The 23828-nt window shown below is 40.6% G+C and overlaps 1 protein-coding gene across 1 annotated transcript in view; it reads right to left on the bottom strand.

Moving 5' to 3' along the window:
- The window catches only part of CDYL2 (chromodomain Y like 2), a 191381-nt gene that overhangs the window by 56995 nt on the left and 110558 nt on the right, over window positions 1–23828 (bottom strand). Inside the window, exon 2 of the mRNA XM_007452548.1 lies at window positions 2724–3312. Coding sequence (XP_007452610.1) covers window positions 2724–3312 — 589 coding nt within the window. The remainder of the gene's footprint in view (window positions 1–2723; window positions 3313–23828) is intronic.

Raw genomic sequence — 23828 nt, 5'->3', positions numbered from 1 at the left:
CTCTCTCTCTCTCTCTCTCTCTCTCTCTCTCTCTCTCTCTCTCTCTCTCTCTCTCTCTCTCAAGGATTCTCAGTCTTTTCCTCTTCCCAGTTACTCTAAGACCTGGATATTATGCTATTTCTAACTAGAGTGTTAAAAGCTGACCAGGGCTGGGGCATTTATCACCCCAGTGACCACAGAAGATGTCATGCAGATATGGAAAGGCATACCATCTACGTAACATATGTGTTACTCCTTCCAGTAACAGCCTCAGGAGTCTTCTCAACAATGACCCAGAGACACTCACTCTCAACCTAGCAGAGAGCAGACTGTAAGTTTCAGAGGGTGCAGTCCTTACCTATCTTTTTATTACTTTACTCCAAGCACCTAGCGTGGTGATTAACTCTCAGGAAGAACAAAAGAAGTATTGAATTGACTTAAATTGACACCTGACGTGAAACGTAATTATCACCCCATTTTGCCACAGAGCAGGTCCCCAAATGCATGAGAGCCACCTAGGGCGCTTTAAAAACCCATCTTCTGGGCTCCACCCCAGACTTAGTAAATCAGATTCTACAGGATTTGCATTTTAACAAAGTGCCAGGGAATCTTACACACATGAATTTGAGAACAACTGCCTTAGGCTTATGAGAACCTCAAGGACACCAATATTGTGGGATCCGATTAAACAAAAGGGCCCTTTGGGAACACCCAAAACCAAACAAAAGAGAGGCAGGTGGCTTCCTCCCCTCTGTCCAGGCATGGGCCCGAGTGGAGTAGAGAACATTCAACATCGGGAAAAAATGAGGCCAAGAAGAGATCAAAGACAAGAAAGACCTGGGGAAGCACTCGAGGTTAACAAGGCCACCACTGAGGCCAGCAGGCTCATTCTCATCTGTTTCCCCGGATCATGGGGAACCATGCTCCATCACCAGGTCGTGAACCGGGCGGTATCGGTGAGGCCCACGGACAGGTTGCACACAGCTAGCAGCCCTGCCCCGCTCTGGAAAAGGGCATGGAAGGAGAAGCATGCCTTCACTGAAACTTCTCTACAGGTCTGACTTCCCTCTCGGCCCTGAAGTGTGGCAGCTAGAGTCAGCACACTTCCCCACCCACGTTCCCATCCCCCCACTCTCAGGGCAGCCACATCTTGAGCAGGGTAGAGGGCTGCTACCGACCAGGGTGCCAGCAATCACACCCAAGTTCCTTGAGCCTGCACCTAAGGAGCCTCACAAGCCCCCCTTCCAGAGACAGGGAATCCTTCCGCTGCTGTCACAGGAACATCAAACACCAATGTTTGTGCCAGGCCTCATTTACACAAGCCCACTCCTCCCCAAGAGATGGATTTTTAAAACAAACAGCTTTTCCATATGTTAGCAGGCAGAGTCATGTCAGCATCAGGGATCCCCAGACGGAAACATGAGTCAATCTGGGGCAGAGACTGCTAAATAAATCCTGTTTGGGTGAAATTCCTCTCTCTGGAGAAAGAGGAACCTCAAAGCGGATCGCTCAGACTCCCTGGCAAGAATGCCTAAAGACGCCACGTTCTCCCCAGCCAGGCACGCCCTGAGCACTCTGAACTCTGAAATCATCATCCCTCTAACGTGCATCTGCCTCTGTCACCCCATCCTTCCGGAAACTCTCCCAACCCGTCCCACCTGCGTCCCGGCACCCCTATTCCCACACGCACTCTGGTTCCATCCAGGGCATCGGGTGGCCCTACTCTGTTGGGCATGGGTTTTCCACACTCGAGCAGGATTTCCTGACATCCCAAGGCTTAGAGTTTTGGCAGCTAAAGAGAAAAATGCACCACGTGGACACACCGGTACCTGAGAAATGAAGGAACACAGGTAACAGGTGCAGACGGCTCACCTGGAAGACTCAGCCACTGAGCCTCTGTTGAGGAGATGTCAGATTTGGGAGCTTGAATTACCTGGGTCATTGCCTCCTCTTTCCTTAATTTTGCTGGTGGGGACTTGGTCAGGGAGGGATTCCTGAATGCTGTGTTGCTTGTGGGAGGTGGCAAGAAGGTACAAAGCAAAAGAACTGGCCTAGGAGGGGGTCGGGGCAGCATTTAGGACCTAACACAGACATGGGGCCAGATCATGCATGTTAGCGAGAGATGAGAGGCAGGAGGCTCCAGCTTAAGGACCAGTTGGGAGAATTCCAAGTCCAAACTGAGAAGCAGGGGAGCCTGGCCCAGACCTCGCCTCTCCGGGCTACAGCGCTGAGGGCACGAGACTGGAAGCAAGGGCTCTGGGAGGTGCATGTGGCCTCCGAAAGGCACTGGTCCTGTGGGGACATGAGTCTCGGGTCCTGATGGGTGAAGACTCTGAGCCGCCCTCAGAGCAGGGGCTCCAGAGAGGTTACCATGGCTTCGGGTGCCTTTAAGCGCAACCAGGGATTTCCAACGCAGGACAAGCCTTGGCTGGAGCATCAGTGGCTGGGCCCCGCCCGCCGCCCCCCCCCCCCCTGCCACTGAGCAGCTTCCCTGCTACGGGGAGCTGAGGGGATGGGAGAGAGGGACTCCTCCGTGTCCCCAATTAGCCAGCAAAGTCTCCCCGCCCCGCCCAACGCATAGGTGTCTGTAACCAGTGCAGGCACGTGAGTGAGCCCACAGTGCCCTAGGTGAAAGAGACAAAGGGACAATTACTGCCTGGCTGAGGGTCAAGGCCGGGGTGGGGGCAGTGTGTTTCCCTAGGCTGCCCGCAAAGCCCCATCCGAGAGGAAGACCAGCCACGTACCAAGTCCGTTCTCCGCCAGCGCCGCGGGGCTCACGTGGCAGTCGCCCAGGTCCTGCTCACCCACGTCATTCAAATCCAAGCTGGGCTGGTGGGACCCGTTTCCAAAATGCCTCTCTTCCTTCTCGGAGACGGCGTCCCCATTTTCCATCCCATTCTGCGCCTTTTTCAGGGGCATTATTTGCAAGCCACTGGGGGTAGTCCTGTAAGACACCGTCTTGGTGGCCCTGTCCCCGCCTGCAGGGGGCTTGGCCGGATACCCTTTTTTCGGCTTGGACAGGGAAGGGTTGATCCGCTTCCGTTTATAGGAAGTCCCTTTGCTCTTGCCGGATTCCGAGGGTCTGTGGGACAGTTTCTCGACCGAGGGGCCTCGGCCGTCCCGCAGAAGCTTGGAGGCGCCGGACTGCTTCCCCGACTTAAGCCTCTTGTCCTTGGCCAGGTGCAGCCCGTTGAACTCATCAATGAACTCCTCGCAGTGCAGCAGGTGATGCTCGGGCTCCCACGTGTCCTCGGTGCTCCCGTAGCCTTTCCACCGGATCAGATACTCCCATTTTCCCTTTTTGTTCTTCCTCTTGTCTACAATCCTTTCAACCTGGGATGCAAGAGGAGAATCGGGAAAGAGAGAGAGACAGAAGAAAAAAAAAAATTAGTCCTAGAACACAAGAAAAACGCAGAGCCCTCGGGATAGATGCATCCGCCCTGGCCATGGGGCGAGCTGCTCCCGAGGCAGGAAGCTGACCCTCCCAGGAGCCTTCAAGAAGGCTGGTTTATTTTAGGACATCGCTGAAGGGAACTGGCGGTGAACAACAACCATCGTTGTTTCCCATGACAACTGCACGATGCCACACCTGCCTGGCTGCATCGACCTGTCCATCCAAGGCTTACTCTTACTCGAAATCGCATTGCAAGCGTTCACTGAAGATCTATATTTTTTTCATTGCACCAAAGACGAATCAGACTTTTAAAGACCAATTTGGTGTGCGTTTTTCACCGTTACTTATAATAATAAGTAACATTGAGCGTTTACATTATAGGCACTCTTCTAAATGTATCCTTACTTACAATGATACTAATGATTAGTAATATTCGCTGGGCATGTGTGAGGCAGACGCTACTAAATGCTGGCCATGGATGGTCCCGTTTCATTTTCTCCAGACAACAACCCGATGCAGTAGGTGTTCTTCCTATCCCCACTTTACAGAGAGGGAAGTGGGGCTGAGAGACTGTCTCTCAACCAAGCTCCAAGCTGGTAAAAGCAGAGCTGGGATTTGAACCACTCTCACCCCAAGTTTTTTTTTCTTAATCATTAGGCCATACCAACTCTCTCTCAATTATAAAAATCTTCCATGGGGCTTCCCTGGTGGTGCAGTGCTTGAGAGTCCGCCTGCCGAAACAGGAGACGCGGGTTCGTGCCCCGTTTCGGGAAGATCCCACATGCCGCGGAGCGGCTGGGCCCGTGAGCCATGGCCACTGAGCCTGCGCGTCCGGAGCCTGTGCTCCGCAAATGGGAGAGGCCACGACAGTGAGAGGCCCGCATAACGCAAGAAAAAAAAAAAAAAAAAAAAAAAAAAATCTTCCATATTGGCCAAAACTGACTCGAATCAATTAAGCCCAATATCCCCCTATTTGGCTCCCCCAGCTGCAACACAGGGGGTACAGCTGCGAGGTAAGGTGATGGGTGACATTTTTTGAGCACCTATTATGTACCTTGCATAACCCCACAGGGTGTACATTATTAATGCTCCGATTTGATAGATGAGGGATTAAGTATGATGCAAGCTGCCTACAATGCAGGGCTAAGAGGTGGTAGAGGTAGATCTGAACATATTATCTGGTTTTCGAGCCATGTAACTCCTATCTACGTACCTTCAAAAGTAAGTAAAGCTCTCGACTTCAACAAGACATGGAAAAACACACTTAGAAAATGCCAGTCCGAAGGCTGATAACTGGTGAATCGGGGTGAAGGGTGTGTGAAGCTTCACTTATTATTCTCTCAACTTTGCTATACGTGTGAAATTTTTAATTAAAAACAAATTGACAGAAAATTTCCAGTGCTCTACCCAAAAAAGAGCTAAATTTCAATGAAAAAGTAAACAATTATATTCAAAAGTTTACTATAGTTTAATGTCAAGATAAGATACTTTTCTAGGATGGAATTCGACCCAGTGAACTGAAGTAATACATGAGGAATATGCCCTCAAAACTCATGGAAAAAAAACCGATATGAGAGAGGAGAAGCCGTTACAGTTATAGTTGATAATTGTTAAAGATGGGTAATAGGTAAATGTGGGTTCATTATACAACTGTTTACGCCTGCATGTTGCAATTTTTATGTGGCTAAATTTTTCCATAACAAAAATTTTTGAAAAGTGAGATTATCTCCCAATGATCTACATACAACAGAAGCTATGCAAAATTAAATGTGGGTTCATTATACAACTGTTTACGCCTGCATGTTGCAATTTTTATGTGTCTAAATTTTTCCATAATAAAAATTTTTGAAAAGTGAGATTATCTCCCAATGATCTATATACAACAGAAGCTATGAAAAATAATTAAACGACTTTCACTGCTTTGCACTTAATAAATGTCTAAACAGCTAGGCCATATTGCCTCTTTATAATACTGCTTCTTCATAGACAATTTAAATTGTTTCCTTAATTGATCCATCTGAAATCAAATTGGCCTATTTCTATGAAAATTTCTTTCCTTATAAAATGCTCTGTAAACATCTGTTTTAGATTTATTACATAATTTTTAGATGTATCACACAAACTCTATAATAGTTTGAAAAAGTAAAATCACGCCAAACGAATCCAACTTCCAATCTCTGAATCGAGGAATGGGACTAGCTGGGTATTCATTTGTGATAATGCTGCGGAAAGTCACGAGTGTCTCCGGAGGAGCCTGCAGCCTTGCACGTTTGTAGGACTTTGAAGGGGGAACCCTCTGCAAGTTAACGGAGGGAGGAAAGTGAGCAAGCAACATGGCACTGCTGGAAATCGCAGCATCCCTGAGAAGACCAACCTAGGAGTGTCAGGAGGAAGCCCAGAAATGTCTAAGGGCTAGGAGCTAAGGGAGGCGTGTTGGCGTGGAGGTCTTCAGCTTCAGAAAGCATGTGCTTGGCTCCCAGAATGGAGAACCTTTTTCCCCAGAATAAAACAGAAAACCATGTTAGACAAACAGCCAACACAGTGATAGGTGGGTAGGTGGATGGATGGCTAGATGGATGGATGGATGGAAAAATGGATGGCTGAATGGACGAATGAACAGATGGCTGGAGAGTGGAAAACCAGCTCCTCCCCCAGTGTGGCCCCAAGGAGCCATGTAGACACTCCATGTGTTCTTGGGCAAGTTGCTAAACCTCAGATGACTCACCTACCAAGGGGGCAATAACAGCACCTACCTCATAGGGTGACAGTGGAGGATATACAAATAAGGAGATTAGCATTCCAGGGTAAAGGTCACCTAATCTTGCATATCCTCCTGTGAATACAAACCTGGGTGGTATCTAAAGATAATGTTTCTCCACCCTGCAGAACAGTGACCCCCTGAGGACACTCAACTCCTCCCGGGGAAGAAGACAGAGTCGAGTCCACCTACTTAGATAAGTCCTTCCAAGTGTGGGAGATGGCTGTGCAGAGGAGGGCTGCTCGAGAAGCTTGGGCAGTCAGCAAGGGTGGAGTGTCTACATGGCTACTTGGGGCTGCACTGGGGGAGGAGCTAGTTTTCTTCCCTCCTAGTTACTGGAGGATTGAGTCACAAGTGGCTTTATGAGGGACAGAAAGGCCACTGCTTCCACCTTTGGTCCCATCCAGAAAGCCACTGGGTGGCTTGACAGTCATTTCTACTTAAATTAACCCAATACCAACAATGAACAGTTAATTAACAGGATTATTAATGGCCTGACATGCAGGGGAAAAACTACTGGCTCCTCCACTTTCTATTCATATGACCCTGGGCTAGTTGCCCAGCCTCTGTGGGACTCAATGTCCCCATCGGTCAAACAGAAATAGTAATAATAATAATAATAGCAGCTTCCTGCAAGGTTGCTGGAATAAGGAATAAGGTGTGATTGAGAAAGTAAAGTGCCTTGAACACCACAAAGCACTACGAGGACATGAGTGGAATTGCTCTGAGAAATAAAGCCTCAGGTGACAAAAGTGATTTTATATACATGATTTCTTCGACCGTTTAAACCTTTTGTAAAAAACGGGTTTTTTTCAGGTTCAGAAAAACAACTGCTTTTTCTGAAAGACAAAAATGCCCACAAGGAGCTCAGAGGAGAGCTGGCTCCCAAACACCCCACCAGACTTTGAATGCGCCATCTCCTGAGGCCTAATCTCTTTCTTTACATCCCTGTACAGGTTTTCTGACCCTCTTTGCCTCTTCTTCTCGGGAGATCCTCAAATAGGACCAGAACTCTAGTCTGTTCTGTTGATAACAAAAACCTACATTATTTAGGACTTGAATGTTAAATGACTGCAACGTTCTCTGTCTGGAAATCCTGTCTTTCCCTTAAGCTCCCCCCAACCTCTGCCACTGTCCTCAACTCCTCACACCTGTTGAAAACACAGACCTGGGCCCCCAAGTGCTAGCAGCTCTGCTCTTGATGCCCCGCGCCCACGCTACCTGCACAGGCCTCGTGCACTACCTGAGGCTCAGGCCCTCCAAATGGAAACAAGGGTCAATTCCCTTCTCCTGGAGTTACCTAGGAATGCGTGAATGATATTAAGAAAGCATGTGCTCACACACCTGCCACCTTCTCTATTCAGAGGTAAGCAATCTGAGGCCCTGAATGATTCCCTTGAGTTCAAGCAAATCATTAATTAACATGTTCTCTCTGTGATCCCCGCTAACACAGGATGCGACTCTACTGCAGGTGGGGGCAGGGAAATTCTGAGGCAATTATTAACAGCGCCACGATGACAAGTGGATGGCTGTCTCGTTAGGAATAAGGATGATGACAGTCACCTTCAGTGGTACATGCTAAGTTCCAGGAACTGTGTTAAGAACTTATAAGCTTTCCACTGGGCAGTATTCTCACCACTGACAGGTGAGGAAGTTGAGGCTCAGAGAAGTTAGGTAAGTTTCCCTCCATCACACAGTCAGTAGGTGGTTAGCCAAGACTGGAACCCTAGTTAGTCTGACTCCTCGGCCCAAGTTCTTGGCCACCTGGCTACACCTCACCAGTGGGAAGCCACCAGAACCAGGCAAGCAAGGTGCCAAGCATGTGGCCCACAAGCACTGAAGGAGACGGCTTCATGAAGTCCTGCATCCAGCGCCGTAACGTATGTCCGTACACGAGGCACCGCAGGCCATGGTGAACCCACAGACCGCCGGCATGGGACCCACAGGCTGGTGGGGACACAGCGCTTGAATGAGGGTGCATGAAGTCACAGGTGATAACAATCATGAAAGGTGCTCTGACGGTGAAGAGAAAGGGGCTGTGGGAAAGAATGGCTGCTTCAAATTAGATGCACAGGGAGGTTCCTCTGAGAAGGAATGGGGCCTTCGGAGATGGAGAAAATTTGGACCAATGAGAGGCCTTTCCAGGCAGCAGGACAGCCTCCTCAGCTGTTCACTGGCAGGTGACCCAATAATACCACCACCACCTAACATTCACTCAGCATTTACCAAATGCCAGCCACTGTCCTATGTGATCCCTACACAGTAATGTAATATTATACATGTTAACTCATTTAATCTTTGAAATACCTGAACGAGGTAGGTCACTTTATTCTCTTTTTGATAAAGGACAAAGCTGAGGTGCCCAGGGATTAAGGACCTTGGCCAAGACCCCACCTCTGACCAGCAGCAGAGAGTTAAGACTTGGTTGGATGCATCCTGGCTCCAGACCCCATGCTTTCAAGGACGACACCATATCCACTCCCCACTCTTGTTCAATGAGCCCAACCTGACTGAGGCTGATGGCATACGTGCAACTTCTGATGCTCCCCCCAACTCCTGCCGGGTCACAGAAAACCTACAGCATCTATACATGGCTTGAAAGTGGCCTCTCAAAGAAAACTCTAATTCAAAAAGATACACGCACCCCAATATTCATAGCTGCACTATTTACAATAGCCAAGACATGGAAACAAATGTCCATCAACAGATGAATGGATAAAGAAGATGTGGTGTGTATATATATATATATATATATATGTTGGTATATAATACACACAATGGAATATTACTCAGCCATAAAAAATGAAATAATGCCATTTGCAGCAACATGGACGGACTTCACCTATCATACTAAGTAAAGTAAGTCACACAGAGAAAGACAAATATCATATGGTATCACCTATATGTGGAATCTAAAAACTATAACACAAATGAACTTATTTAGAAAACGGAAACAGACTCAGACATAAAAAATAAACTGGTTACCAAAGGGGAAAGGGGAGGGAGGGATAAATTAGGGGTCTGGCATTAGCAGATACACACCACTAGTTGTAAAATAGATAAACAACAAGGTCCGACTATATAGCACAAGGAACTACATTCAATATCTTGTAATAACCTATAATGGAAAAGAATCTGAAAAAGAATAGATATATATATATGTATGTATAACGGAATCACTGTGTTGTACACCTGAAACTAACACAACATTGTAAATCAACTATATTTCAATTTTAAAAAAAAGTAGCCTCCTGAGCTTGACTCTCCTGGGGTCTCCCAGCATGCCATGTGGACCTCCCTCCCCTCCTGCTCCAATTCTCCATTGGTTCAAAGGAAAAAAGACTAATTATCAGTCATATTCCCTATCCCAGCTTCCCATCAAACCAAAAGAGTATATAAAATGACAATAGCTCGGGAATCCAGGATCATCAACGAAGATTTTCCAGACTCTGGAAGGAAGGCCCCTCACGCAGATGGCATTGGATGAGAAACTTTGGTTTCCTAGTACATGTCTTAACCTCTGAATGCAAAGAACAAGGCCGAAAAGGAATAAAGGAAGATGATGTCCACAACTGCTGTCTGCTCACACATACACCAGAGCAGCCATCCTTGGACATTCCCCAGATTCTGGACCTCAAACCCCACACCCACAGGACCTCTCTTTCTGCATCCTTTCAACATCCTGGGACAGCTTCCTTGGAGGTAGAGAGGCACAGGCTCCCATCTTTAGGACTTGGGGTATGAAGTCCTCAGGAAGAGTAAAGATGGGACAAGTTCTGGGGACAAGCAGGTATGGACTGTTTCAGGTCTAGAAGATGGTGGTTGCTTCAGATTATCTAGTCAGAGAAGAAGGCAGTAAGAAGACGTGGCTCGTCCCACTCAGTGTAGCCAAACTACAGTATACTAAGGAAATAGCTGCAGACCAAGAAATTCAGCTCAGGGCCGTGCAATTCAAGTTAGCATCGGGTGAGGGACTGACTGGGGAACACAGCAGCATCCAAATGAGGAGGGGACCAAGAGGAACTCCCACACCCACTCTGTGGAAAACACTAAACCAGAGAGACCTCTGTTTGATCAAGAGCACACAGACCAAAACTGGTAACGTATTTATAAAAATTTCTAAAACAGAGCAGAAGCAAGAACTACAATCCTGCAGCCTGTGAAACAAAAACCACATTCACAGAAAGACAGACAAGATGAAAAGGCAGAGGGCTATGTACCAAATGAAGGAACAAGATAAAAGCCCAGAAAAACAACTAAATGAAGTAGAGATAGGCAACCTTCCAGAAAAAGAATTCAGAATAATAATAGTGAAGATGATACAGTACCTCAGAAAAAGAATGGAGGCAAAGATCGAGAAGATGCAAGAAATGTTTAACAAAGACCTAGAAGAATTAAAGAACAAACAAACAGAGATGAACAATACAAAAACTGAAGTGAAAAATACACCAGAAGGAATCAATAGCAGCATAACTGAGGCAGAAGAATGGATAAGTGACCTGGAAGACAGAATAGTGTAATTCACTGCTGCAGAACAGAATAAAGAAAAAAGAATGAAAGGAACTGAAGACAGCCTAAGAGACCTCTGGGACAACATTAAATGCAACATCATTCGCATTATAGGGGTCCCAGAAGGAGAAGAGAGAGAGAAAGGACCTGAGAAAATATCTGAAGAGATTATAGTTGAAAACTTCCCTAACATGGGAAAGAAAATAGCCACCCAAGTCCAGGAAGCACAGAGAGTCCCAGGCAGGATAAACCCAAGGAGAAACACGCCGAGACACATAGTAATCAAATTGACAAAAATTAAAGACAAAGAAAAATTATTGAAAGCAGCAAGGGAAAAACGACAAATAACATACGAGGGAACTCCCATAAGGTTAACAGCTGATTTCTCAGCAGAAACTCTACAAGCCAGAAGGGAGTGGCATGATATATTTAAAGTGATGAAAGGGAAGAATCTACAACCAATACTACTCTACCTGGCAAGGGTCTCATTCAGATTCAGTGGAGAAATCAAAAGCTTTACAGACAAACAAAAGCTAAAAGAATTCAGCACCACCAAACCAGCTCTACAACAAGTGCTAAAGGAACTTCTCTAAGTGGGAAACACAGAGAAGAAAAGGACCTACAAAAACAAACCCGTAACAATTAAGAAAATGGTAACAGTAACATACATTTTGATAATTACCTTAAACATGAATGAATTAAATGCTCTAGGCAAAAGACACAGGCTCAGTGAATGGATACAAAAACAAGACCCATATATATGCTGTCTACAAGAGACCCACTCCAGACCTAGGGACACATACAGACTGAAAGTGAGGGGATGGAAAAAGATACTCCATGCCAATGGAAATCAAAAGAAAGCTGGAGCAGCAATACTCATATCAGATAAAAAAGACTTTAAAATAAAGAATGTTACAACAGACAAGGAAGGACACTACATAATGATCAAGGGATCAATCCAATAAGAAGATATAACAATTATAAATATATATGCACGCAACATAGGAGCACCTCAATACATAAGGCAACTGCTAACAGCTATAAAAGAGGAAATCGACAGTAACACAATAATAGTGGGGGACTTTAACACCTCCCTTACACCAATGGACGGATCATCCAAACAGAAAATTAATAAGGAAACACAAGCTTTAAATGACACAATAGACCAGATAGATTTAATTGATATTTATAGGACATTCCGTCCAAAAACAGCAGATTACACTTTCTTCTCAAGTGCACACGGAATATTCTCCAGTATAAATCACATCTTGGGTCACAAATCAAGCCTCAGTAAATTTTAAAAAATTGCAATCCTATCAAGCATCTTTTCTGACCACAAGGCTATGAGATTAGAAATCAATTACAGGGAAAAAAACCCCCTAAAAAACACAAACACATGGCGTCTAAACAATACGTTACTAAATAACCAAGAGATCACTGAAGAAATCAAAGAGGAAATAAAAAAATACCTAGAGACAGATGACAACAAAAATACGATGCTCCAAAGCCTATGGGATGCAGCAAAAGCAGTTCTAAGAGGGAAGTTTATAGTTATACGAGCCTACCTCAAGAAACAAGAAAAATCTCAAATTAACAATCTAACCTTACACCTAAAGGAACTAGAGAAAGAAGAACAAACAAAACCCAAAGTTAGTAGAAAGAAAGAAATCATAAAGATCAGAGGAGAAATAAATGAAATAGAAACAAAGAAAACAACAGCAAAGATCAATAAAACTAAAAGCTTGTTCTTTGAGAAGATAAACATAATTGATAAACCATTAGACTCATCAAGAAGAGGGAGAGGACTCAAATCAATAAAACTAGAAAGGGAAGGAAAAAAACCTTCTAAAATACTTCAGAACAAGATCATAACTAAAAATTCTCTGTAATAGCCTACTAAGAAAAGTTCTACTATACATTTTTGGATAGCATTTGTGTCATGTTTTCAAAGACTACAGAAAATATGGCCTCTGTTTTCAAAAGATAGAGGAAAAAAAGATAAATGATGAAATAAAATAAATAGGTTGAGTAGGGAACTGAACTGAAAGAAGACCCATTTACATAAGAAAGGATGTAAGGAAACCAAAGGGGGAAAAAGAAAAAAAAAAAAAAACCACAGGCAAAGAAATAAATTCCCATTGGAACCAGGAAAGGACAGAGCCAACATGCAGAAAATGAAATCAGTGATATATACGACATACTTGAAGAGCTCTCCAAGAATGCAGAAGAAAAGGACACAGAGGTTTTTAAAGAAAACATTAAGAAAAATGAGTGTAGGCATCCAGGAGGGTTAACAGAGACCCAAGCAATGTAAGTCTGACAAAGGGAAAAAAATCAAAATGGGATAAGAACATTAATAAGGCATAACAGAAGAGATCTCTGTATCTTGAGGCTGTAGGTCAAAAAAAGATCTCTGATGGCGGAAGCAAAGGTTGAGAATAAATCAACTTTATCTCTATTCTTGCAAAACTTAATTTCAAAAAATTAAACTCCCTACCTCACACCCCAACCTTCCCCCATCCAAAATAGTACAGAAGTTGAAAACATAAATATTGTAAACTTAAGAATTCTAAAACCAGTCAAGTGGACCTTCAGTTGGGAAGGAAGGAGGAAGACATTTCGTTGGTTAAAGGACAAAACATAAACTAACCCATTAAAAAAATGAGCCTGGAGGATCTCATAATGCCAGAAAATAAGAAATGTTCAACCGATCAACCCCAAATGATGGCAGTGGAATGCCAAAGGAGCCAACTAGAAGAGGTCCCAGTGGCCAAAGCTGGAATAGTTTGAATAATAAATAGGTTATACATGTATAACCTAAAGAATAAAATAAATACCCATGAGTTCACCTGATATAAATAAATGAATTAATTATCAGAAGTTGGCCTGCAGGCCAAATCTGGCCCAGTGTCTGTTTTTAAGAATAAAGATTCATTGGAACACACCACGCCCATTCATTTATGTATCATCTATGGTGCTTCACGCTATCAGAGTCAGTTGTGTAACAGAGACTGTACGGTCCACAAAGACTAAAATATTTGCTACATGGTCCATTAAAGAAAAAGCTTGCTGACTCTGGAATAAAAAAACAAATGGGAGAAGGGACAAATATTCCTTATAGCTGAATTCCAAATAACAAGTGTAAAAAGAATAAGGGAAATAGAAAAATCACCATTAGAGCACCACAGTAATAATTGCTACAGACAAGAGCCACAGATGGATGCTAAAACTAGTTGGTAAAACTTTAAAGAGAAATAGGGTATTTGCATAGCCTGAAAATATCTCCCCCGACATATTTATGAAATATCATGGTAGTTTTAACAGATGCCCACCAATTGATCCTCTTCCCTTTAGGAGGTGCACCTTAATTCCTCTCCCCTTAAGTGACTGGACTTAATGACCCCTTTCTAACAAACAGAGTATGTAAAGGAAAAAAAGAGTACCTGTACAGTGCAGAAACCTGGCCCACACCTGTGATCAAGGTTACATCACCTGCACAAATCGTGTTGCTGTCATGTATACTCTGATCTGATTCACTGAGAAGCACACTTCCCCTTTGTGGTATAATCCCCCAAACCCATAACCTACTGATTACACATCAGACAAACCCAAATTGAAGGACAGTCTACAAAATACTTGACCAGTACACTGGAAAAGTATCAAGTCATAAAATACAAGGAGACCAAGATATGGCCTTAGATTGGAGGTAACTGAGGAAAAGCAGTAACTAAATGCAATGTGGTATCCTGGACTGGATCCTGAAACAGAAAAGGATGTTCATTGGAAACACTGGTGAAATCCTAATAAAGTCTGTAGGTTAGTTTACAGTGTAGCACCAATGTTAATTTCTTAGTTTTTATAAATGTACATGGTGTAAGATGTAAATAATCATGAAAACTGGCTAAGGGGTATATGGAAACTTTGTACTATATAACTCTTCTGAAAATCCATAATTATTTCAAGTCTTTTTTAAACATACAATTGCAGGTTACGCAAAAACTTAAAAAAAAGCATGTGAATAATGGGAATGGCAATCATAAAACCTAACAATTCCAGGTACTCATTATATACTTATTCACTTAATAATAAAAAATAAAAGAAAGAACAAAAATATATCAGGCAGGATGAAATTTTGTAAAGAATATCAAAGTAAAATTTGAGAAGCAAAAATGCATTAAATAGGAAAGGAAGTTTTTTAATTAAAAAATACTCACTAAATACATAATAGTTATGAACTTTTCTGTATCAAATAACAGATCCAAAAGTAACTTTTTTTTTTTTAATTTCTTTATTTATTTTGGCTGTGTTGTGTCTTCGTTTCTGTGCGAGGGCTTTCTCTAGTTGAGGTGAGCGGGGGGCCACTCTTCATCGCGGTGCGCGGGCCTCTCACTATCGCGGCCTCTCTTCTTGGGGAGCACAGGCTCCAGACGCGCAGGCTCAGTAGTTGTGGCTCACGGGCCCAGTTGCTCCGTGGCATGCGGGATCTTCCCAGACCGGGGCTCGAACCCGTGTCCCCTGCATCGGCAGGCGGACTCTCAACCGCTGCGCCACCAGGGAAGCCCCAAAAGTAACTTTTAAAAATTCAACAGAAAATTGGCAGAAACAATTTGAACTGAAGACTTAAACTCAATACTTTCAGACTGAGACAGATCAAGCAGATGAAAAATATGGATATAAAGAATCTGACATATAAATATGATGGTTGATCAAGTAAATATTACATATATTTGTATGAACACAAATTTTAACTGCATAATTTGTAAAGAAAATAAACTCTACAAAATTTCAAGAAAATCATCCATGGAACACTTATAAAAATTGATGAAATACGAAAAAGTAAGAGGAAAATAATCCCTAATGAATGCCAAAAAAGAAGATATTTTACAGACTGATCTCTAAATACATACAATGCTATAATACTAGATAACACAATTTAAAAATAAATCCCAACCACTTATAAATGAACAAACGACCCTAAGTAACCATCAAAGAAAGAGCTAAGAAAAAACTACAATAACATTTTTTCAAAAATCAAAAAATGAGTACACACATAGTCGAAGAGTTGGGAGGCAGAAATAAAGAAGGAAGGAAGAAGATAAAACATCTACCCTCAGTAAGCAGTAAAAGCAAACCAATACTCTTGGGCAGAAAGAGGAAAGAATAAATATCAAAGCAGAAATGAACAAACTAGAAAATGTAAAGAAAGCTGAACTCATTGACATTCAAAAACTGATTTTTGAAATAAAGAGGAAAAATGGCAGAGTAGGCAGCTCCAAGGGTTCGTTTCTCCACAGAAACAATGAAAAATCAAGCAAAAACGTCAGAATCAACTGTTTTAGAATTCTGGAAAACAAGGTTTGTAGCAACCAAACTGAAGGCTGAATCAAGAAAAACACAGCTCAAAAACAGTAGGAAAGCTTTTTGTCATTTTTACTTAGTCTTGCCCCACCCACTCCCCAACTCAGAAACAGTCTTGAATAAAGCAGCCCACATCCCCAGTATGGAACCATGGTCCTTGGTTCTGGAAGAAGAAAAGCAATCCTTCTCCTCAAAGAACTGTGTTTGTTCTAACTTGTCTAGGGGCTACCTGAGGAATGACATAAGCACGTGTTTTTGTTTTCCTCAAAACTTACTTAGGTTGGAAAATAGCTATGCAGAGTCATTCTTTCAAAACAATGTATGCAAATGCACAATCTGCTGCCAAATGGGACAAAAGAGTACAAGTGAGAAAAACAATAGATGCACCAAAAGCCTGGGAAGAAAAGATGAAGAGTTTCCTTGGGAAATTCGGGGATTCCAAAAAGCTACATACATGCCCAAGGCAGGATACATGCCCAGAAAAGATGGCCCTAAAACTTTCCCCTCTGGCTGATCTCTAAACTTAGTGCATGCAGGAAGTGAAGACCAAGGCAGACTTGTAAATGTCCTGGCTAAGCACTGAAGGAATGTCCCAACACAGAGCCAATCTGAAAAGCCAGAGGGAGGCTTGCTTCCTTCCTTCCTTCCTCCCTCCCTCTCTTCCTTCCTTTATTTCTATTCTTTACTTCCTTATTTATTTCTCCTGGCAGGCAAGGAAATCTGTCACAACCAGCTTAACACAAGATAAAGGAACAGAGATTTCAGAGACCACACATGACAAAGAGTACAGACTTTAAAAAAACAGTTTAGATAAGCCTCTAAACAAACAGCAACAGTCCACAACAAGCAACAGGAACAAATCCTGACAAGGGGGGAATGTCTAATTTCCAGAGTTACCACGTTATAATATTCAAACTGTCCAGTCTTCAATAAGAAATTATGAAACATTCAAAGAAACAAGAAATATGGCCCATTCACAGAAGAAATTAACAGAAATTTCCCCTAAGGAAGGAAAGACATTGGACTTACTAGACAAAGGCTTTGAATTAACTGTCTTAAGTATTCTCAAAGGCTAGAGAAAACCATGGACAAAGAGTTAAAGTAAGCCAGGACAACAATGTCTCAACAAATAGAAAACATCAATAAAGCAATGAAAATTATAAAAAGGAACAAAAGAAATCTGGGAGACAAAAAGCACAATAACATACATGAAAAATTCACAAGAGAGTTGCAATAAAAGATGTGAAAAGGCAGAAGAAAGAATCGGCAAATTTGAAGATAGTTCAATTAAAATTATCCAGTCTGAGAAGCAGGAAGAAAAAAATAAAGGGAAATAAACAGAGCCCAAGAGACCTGGGGGACACTGTCAGGAGTAACAACATACACACATAATAGGAGTTCTGGAAGAAAAGGAAAAAGATAAAGGGGCAGAAAGAATATTTAAAGAAATAATGGCCAAAATTGTCCAAATTTGATAAAAGATATAAGTGTACATATTCGAGAAGCTGAACAAACTCAAAATAGGATAAGCTCAAAGAGGTCAACACTGAGATACATTACAATCAAACAACTGAAAGACAAACTCAAAGAGAGGATCTTAAAAGCAGCAAGCAAAATGATTCATCACATACAAGGGATCCTCGATAGGGTTAACAGTCAATTTCCAATCAGAAACCATGGAGGCCAGAAGGCTGTGGAATCACACATTTAAAGTGTTAAAAGAAAAAACTGTCAACCAAAAATTTACATCTGAATATACATTCACCCCAATGTTCATAGCAGCATTATTTTCAATTGCCAAGGTATGCAAGCAACCTAAGTGTCCATCAGAAGATAAATGGATAAAGAAGATGTGGTATATATATACAATGGATTATTACTCAGCTGTAAAAAAGAATGAAATATTGCCATTTGCAGGAAGATGGATGGACCTAGAGATTATAGTACTAAGTGAAGTAAGTCAGATAAAGACAAATATATGATATCACTTATATGTGGAATCTAAAAAAAATGATACAAATGAACTTATTTACAAAACAGAAATAGACATAGAAAAACTTATGGTTACCAAAAGGGAAAGGGAGGGAGGGATAAATTAGGAGTTTGGGATTAACATATACACATTACCATATATATAATAGATAAACAACAAGGACCTACTGTATAGCACAGGGAACTATATTCAGTATCTTGTAATAACCTATAATGGAAAAGAATCTGAAAAAGAATATACATATATATATATATATATATACATATACATATATTGAAGAAATAATTCAATCACTTTGCTATACACCTGAATCATTGTAAATCATTCAATTTCTAAAATTTGGTGAAAAAAAATTCTACATCTGGCAAAACTACCCTTTAAAATTGAAGGAGAAATTATGTTATTCCTAGGTAAACAGAAACTCAGGTTATATTATTAGTAGACTTGCTTTACAGGAAATGCTAAAGGGAGTCCTTTAGGCTGAAATGAAAGGATACAACATAATAACCTGAAGCAACATGAAGCTTAAAGAACTCCAGAAACGTTAACCACACATAGGTAATATAAAAGCCAGCACTGGGGCTTCCCTGGTGGCGCAGTGGTTGAGAGCCCGCCTGCTGATGCAGGGGACGCGGGTTCGTGCCCCGGTCCGGGAGGATCCCACATGCCGCGGAGCGGCTGGGCCCGTGAGCCATGCCCACTGAGCCTGCGCGTCCGGAGCCTGTGCTCCGCAACGGGAGAGGCCACAACAGTGAGAGGCCCGCGTACTGCAAAAAACAAACAAACAAACAAACAAAAAAAAAAGCCAGCACTACCTATTTCTGATGTGCAGCTACTTCTGTACATTTCCTATATGACATAAAAGAAAAATGCACAAAGCAATAATTATAAATGTATATTGATGAGTACAGAATATATAAAGATGTAATCTGTGACAATAACAACATAAATGGGGGAAAGGGAAGGGAGCTATATACAAGCAGAGTTTTGTACGATATTGAAGCTGCACTGATATCAATCCAGTAGACTGCTATACACTTAGGATGTTAATGGTAAATCTCATAAAACTGCTAAGAAAATACCTGAAAAAAATACAGTAAAGGAAATCAGAAGGGAATCAAAACAGCACATTACAAGAACGGATTTTTGAGGCAAGGCAATAAAACAGATACATTTTCTGATAAGTCCCACTGAAAGAAAAATAGAGAAAATACAAATAAAATGAATCATAAATAAAATGAGAATATAACAGATGTAAAATAAATGCATATAATACCATGTCTTCTAACATGCTGAAAAGTTTGAAAACAGGTGAAACGCTTATTATGAAATAATATGTGCATTAGCAAAAATGACTCAGAAGATGAAAGTATAAACAGACCAATAACCAGGAAATAAGCAGATACAGTTATTAAAGTTAAACATCCGAACACAATAACAACTCTAGGAAAAATTGGATAGTTATTAAATAATTTTTTAAGAAAAGGTTCTACCGTAAAATAGGTTTACTCAGGAATCTTACCAGTGTTGAAGAAATAGGTAGTTCCCACAGTACAGAAATGATTTTGGTGCAGAGAGAAAAAATGGAATGCTTTCAAATACACTGAACAAATCTATCATTGCCTTCATGAAAACTTATAAAAGACAGCGTAACAATAAAATATATATAACAATTTCACTGATCAATATGATGTAAGCATTTTATATAGAACTAAAAAACAGAAGAAGTAATATATTTAAAGGATAAAATATCTCAAAGTGACAGAATGGTTAAATTTAAAAGTCTACTAAGAGGAAGTTTCACATTAATTGGTCAAAGAAAAAAATGAGATGATCTTAATAGATGCTGAAAAGTTAATTACCCAAACTTTAAATTCATTCCAGACCACCTCTCCCCACAAAAAAGGGACTAAAATATATATGACAAAGAAAAGCAATATCAAACTGGAAGTCTGCACCAATTTTTAGAGTAAAATTTAATAAGCACTTACACTGATGTGAAGATCAAAACAAAATATGGACAATTATTTCGCTATTGAGCTATTTTGGATGACAGAGCAACATATGAAAATACAAAACAAGAAAAGGAGACATGAATATAGAAACAGAAAACAAATTATCACTATATTAGATAATATGATTATATATCTTGTATGTCTAGAAAATGTGAGATAATTAACATAAAAAAATTCGACTTGACCAGAACTTACAAAGTTTAGCAAATGCTTAACAATAAAATAAATGTAAATAATTCACAATCAACATTGCTCCAAAATGAAACTACACATTCTCTTCAAATATGGATCAAGTAGTCACAAAAACAATTACATATTACACTTCAGTTAAATCTCAATACATTAGAAAACATAACAAAAATCACACAATCCATAATTTCAAAATTTATTCTAACAGAATTCTGAATCAACAAGAAAATGACAGAGAAGAAAACTATGGACTAGGCTTCCAGTTTCTGCTTAGGCTGTAGAGCTGGAAAACAACTGCTCCCTGCTTTAAAGAGTAAGAACAAGAATAACAAAAGTCCAGGGCTTCCCCGGTGGCGCAGTGGTTAAGAATCTGCCTGCCAATGCAGGAGACATGGGTTCGAGCCCTGGTCTGGGAAGATCCCACGTGCCGCGGAGCAACTAAGCCCGTGAGCCACACCTACTGAGCCTGCGCATGTGGAGCCTGTGCTCCGCATGGGGAGACGCCGTGACAGTGAGAGGCCCACGCACCGCAATGAGGAGTGGCCCCCGCTCGATGCAACTGGAGAAAGCCCTTGCACAGAAACAGAGACCCAACACAGCCAAATAAATAAATAAATAATAAATTAATTAATTTTTAAAAAGAGATAGAAATCTAAACACTACTTTCTTTAAAAAAAAAAAAAAGTCCAGACAGACTCATGTTCATGACTTGCCTAGAACTCACCACAGAACAGATACTGAGGGGAAAACAACTAGCCCAAAATCTCAGATGCTTGCAGAGAGAGACTGAATTTGATACTTACCTTGAGCAGTGCCATTGGACACCAGCTCTAATGGAGAAGATGAACAATGCAAGATCAGACAGAAAAACTCAGTGGAAAGAAGGAAACGGTAAGAAATAATCTAGCAAAAATGCTACAAATCAACAGCATAATAAGAAATATGACAGTTTCAAGAAACAGACTGATCAGTAGACTCGACATAGCTGAGGAAGGAAATCAGAAAACTTGAAGGTAGGTCAATAGAAACTAAACCAAACTGAAACACAAAGAAAAGAAGCAGGAAAAAAACAGGGCATCTAAGAGCTGTAGAATGATACCAAGTAGTCTGACATACATGTCAGTGGAATCCCAGAGGGAATAGAAAGGAAGAATAGGCAGAAGAAATATTTGAAAACTGAATAGCCAAAAATTTTCAAAATTGATGACAATACCAAAACACTAATCCAACAGCTCAGAAAACACTGAGCAGGATAAATACTCCTCCTGCGAAAGAAAATAATATAATACAATGCAATATACTAACTCATATCACACTGAAACTGCAGAAAACAAAATACAAACAGAAAATCTTACAGTCAGTCAGAGACAAAAAGATGCATTTCATATCTAGGAACAAAAATAAGCATTACATCAGACTCCGTATCAAAAACCATGCATGATAGCACAGTAAAATAACATCTTAAAGGTGACGAAGGAAAAAAATGGTCAAGCAAGAACTTGTCCAGCAAAAATATTTTTCAAAAAAGAAAAAGGAAAAATTTCTCAGACAAAAACTAAGGGAATTAATCTCCAGCAGATTTATTCTACACAAAATGTGAAAGGAAGTTCTTCAGATAGAAGGAATATGATAACCAGACAGAAACTTGGATCTACACAAAGAAATACAGAGCCCTGGAAGTGGGATAAATGAGGGTAAAAATAAAACTTTTTTTCCTTACCTTGAATTGCTCTAAAGTTAAATGACTATCTCAAGCAAAAAGAGCAGCAATGCGCTGTGTGTTCATGGCATACGTACAAGTAACATGTATGACAACAATAGAACAAAGGCAGAAGGGAAATGGGAATATACTGTTGTCAGGTCATTAAACTACAATGAAGCAGTGTAAGTTATATAAAAGTAAACTGAGTAAATACATGTAATGCAAACTTTAGGGCAATTAGTTTTAAAATTAAACAAGAGGTATAAATAATTGCTGAGATAAAAAAAAGAATCATGAGAAATGCTGAACTTTTTTGAAATTTTTAACTCAGAAGGCAGAAGAATGAAACAATAGATGAAGCAAACAAAAAATAGCAACATTTTAATACAAGTATCAATATATAAATAATTACATTAATGTAAAGGGTACAAACATCAAAGTTAAAGACAATATTGAACTGGATTTTAAAAAGTGATGTTGTTTCTAAGTTATCTACTTTCAATCTAAAGACAAAGGTCAAAAGTAAAATGATGGGAACATATACTGTGAAACAATAAATAAGGCTTCAGCAGTTATATTAATATCAGAAAAAGTAGAGTTCCAAACAAAGAACACTACTAAAGACAAACAGGAACATTATATAACAATAAAAGAGTCAATATTCCGGGAATATACAACAGTACAAAATATTTATGCACTTAAAAAGAGAGTTACAAACATGCAAAGCAAAAACAGAAAACTGGAAGAATGAGACAAATACACATTATAGTTGGAGAGTTCAGTATTACTCTCAGTAATTAACAGAACAAGAAAAGATGAAATCAGTATGGATACCAAATTCCTTAAAAACACTATGAATCACTTCGACCTAATTGACATTTATAAAAAATCTCACACAAAATACACATTCCTTTCAAGGGCACATGGAACATTTACCATACTCTAGGCCATAAAACAAACTTTAAAAAGTTCAAAAGAATGGAAATCATGCAAACAATGTTCTCTGACCATAACAAAATTAAACTACAAATTAACTAAACTATATCTGGAAATCTCAGATGTAGCTTAGTTAATCATTTAGAAATTAAACCACCCACTTCTAAATTACCCCATGGGTGAAAGAAGTCTCAAGAGAAATTATAAACTATTTTAAACTAAATGAAAATTAAATGAATACAACATATCAAAATTTGTGGAAGGCAGGTAAAACAGTGTTCAGAGGGAAATTTATAGCATTACATGCTGTTATAAGAAAAAAAAGAAAGGTCTAAAATAAATAATCTGGGACTTCCCTGGCAGAAGACTCTGGGCTTACACTGCAGGGGGAGCGGTTTGATCCCTGGTCAGGGAACTAAGATCCCACATGTGGTGTGGCATGGCCAAAAAAATATTAATAATAAAAATAAAATAAATAATCTAAGCTACCATCTTAACAAACTAGAACAAAGAGCAAATTACACTCAAAGCTAACAGAAGGAAGAAAATAATAATGAAGGTAGGAACAGAAATAAATGAAATTAAAAACACTAACATTAAAGACAATATCAATGAAGTCAAAAGCTGGTTCTTTTAAAGAACTGTAAAACTGATAAACCTCTAGCCAGACATAACAACAAAGAAAGTGAAAACCCAAATTACCTGTAACAGGAATGAAAGAGTGGACATCCACAGAGACCCTCACATATACATTTAGGTCCATAATCCATGTTTGCCAGGGGGTGGGGAGAGAGAGATGAACAGGCGGAGCACAGAGGATTTTTAGGGGGGTGAAGCTATTCTGTGTATTATAATGATGGATACATGTCATTACACATGTCTCCAAACCCACAGAACATACAACCCCAAAAGTGAACCCTTAGGTAAACTATGGACTTTGAGTGACAATGATGTATCAATGTACGTTCATCAATTAAAAAAAAAAAAAAAAAAAA

This window comes from Lipotes vexillifer, unplaced genomic scaffold (genome assembly GCF_000442215.2).
Source record: "Lipotes vexillifer unplaced genomic scaffold, Lipotes_vexillifer_v1.1 scaffold443, whole genome shotgun sequence".
Lineage (NCBI taxonomy): Eukaryota > Metazoa > Chordata > Mammalia > Artiodactyla > Lipotidae > Lipotes > Lipotes vexillifer.
This window is presented reverse-complemented; position numbering and strand designations above follow the sequence as displayed.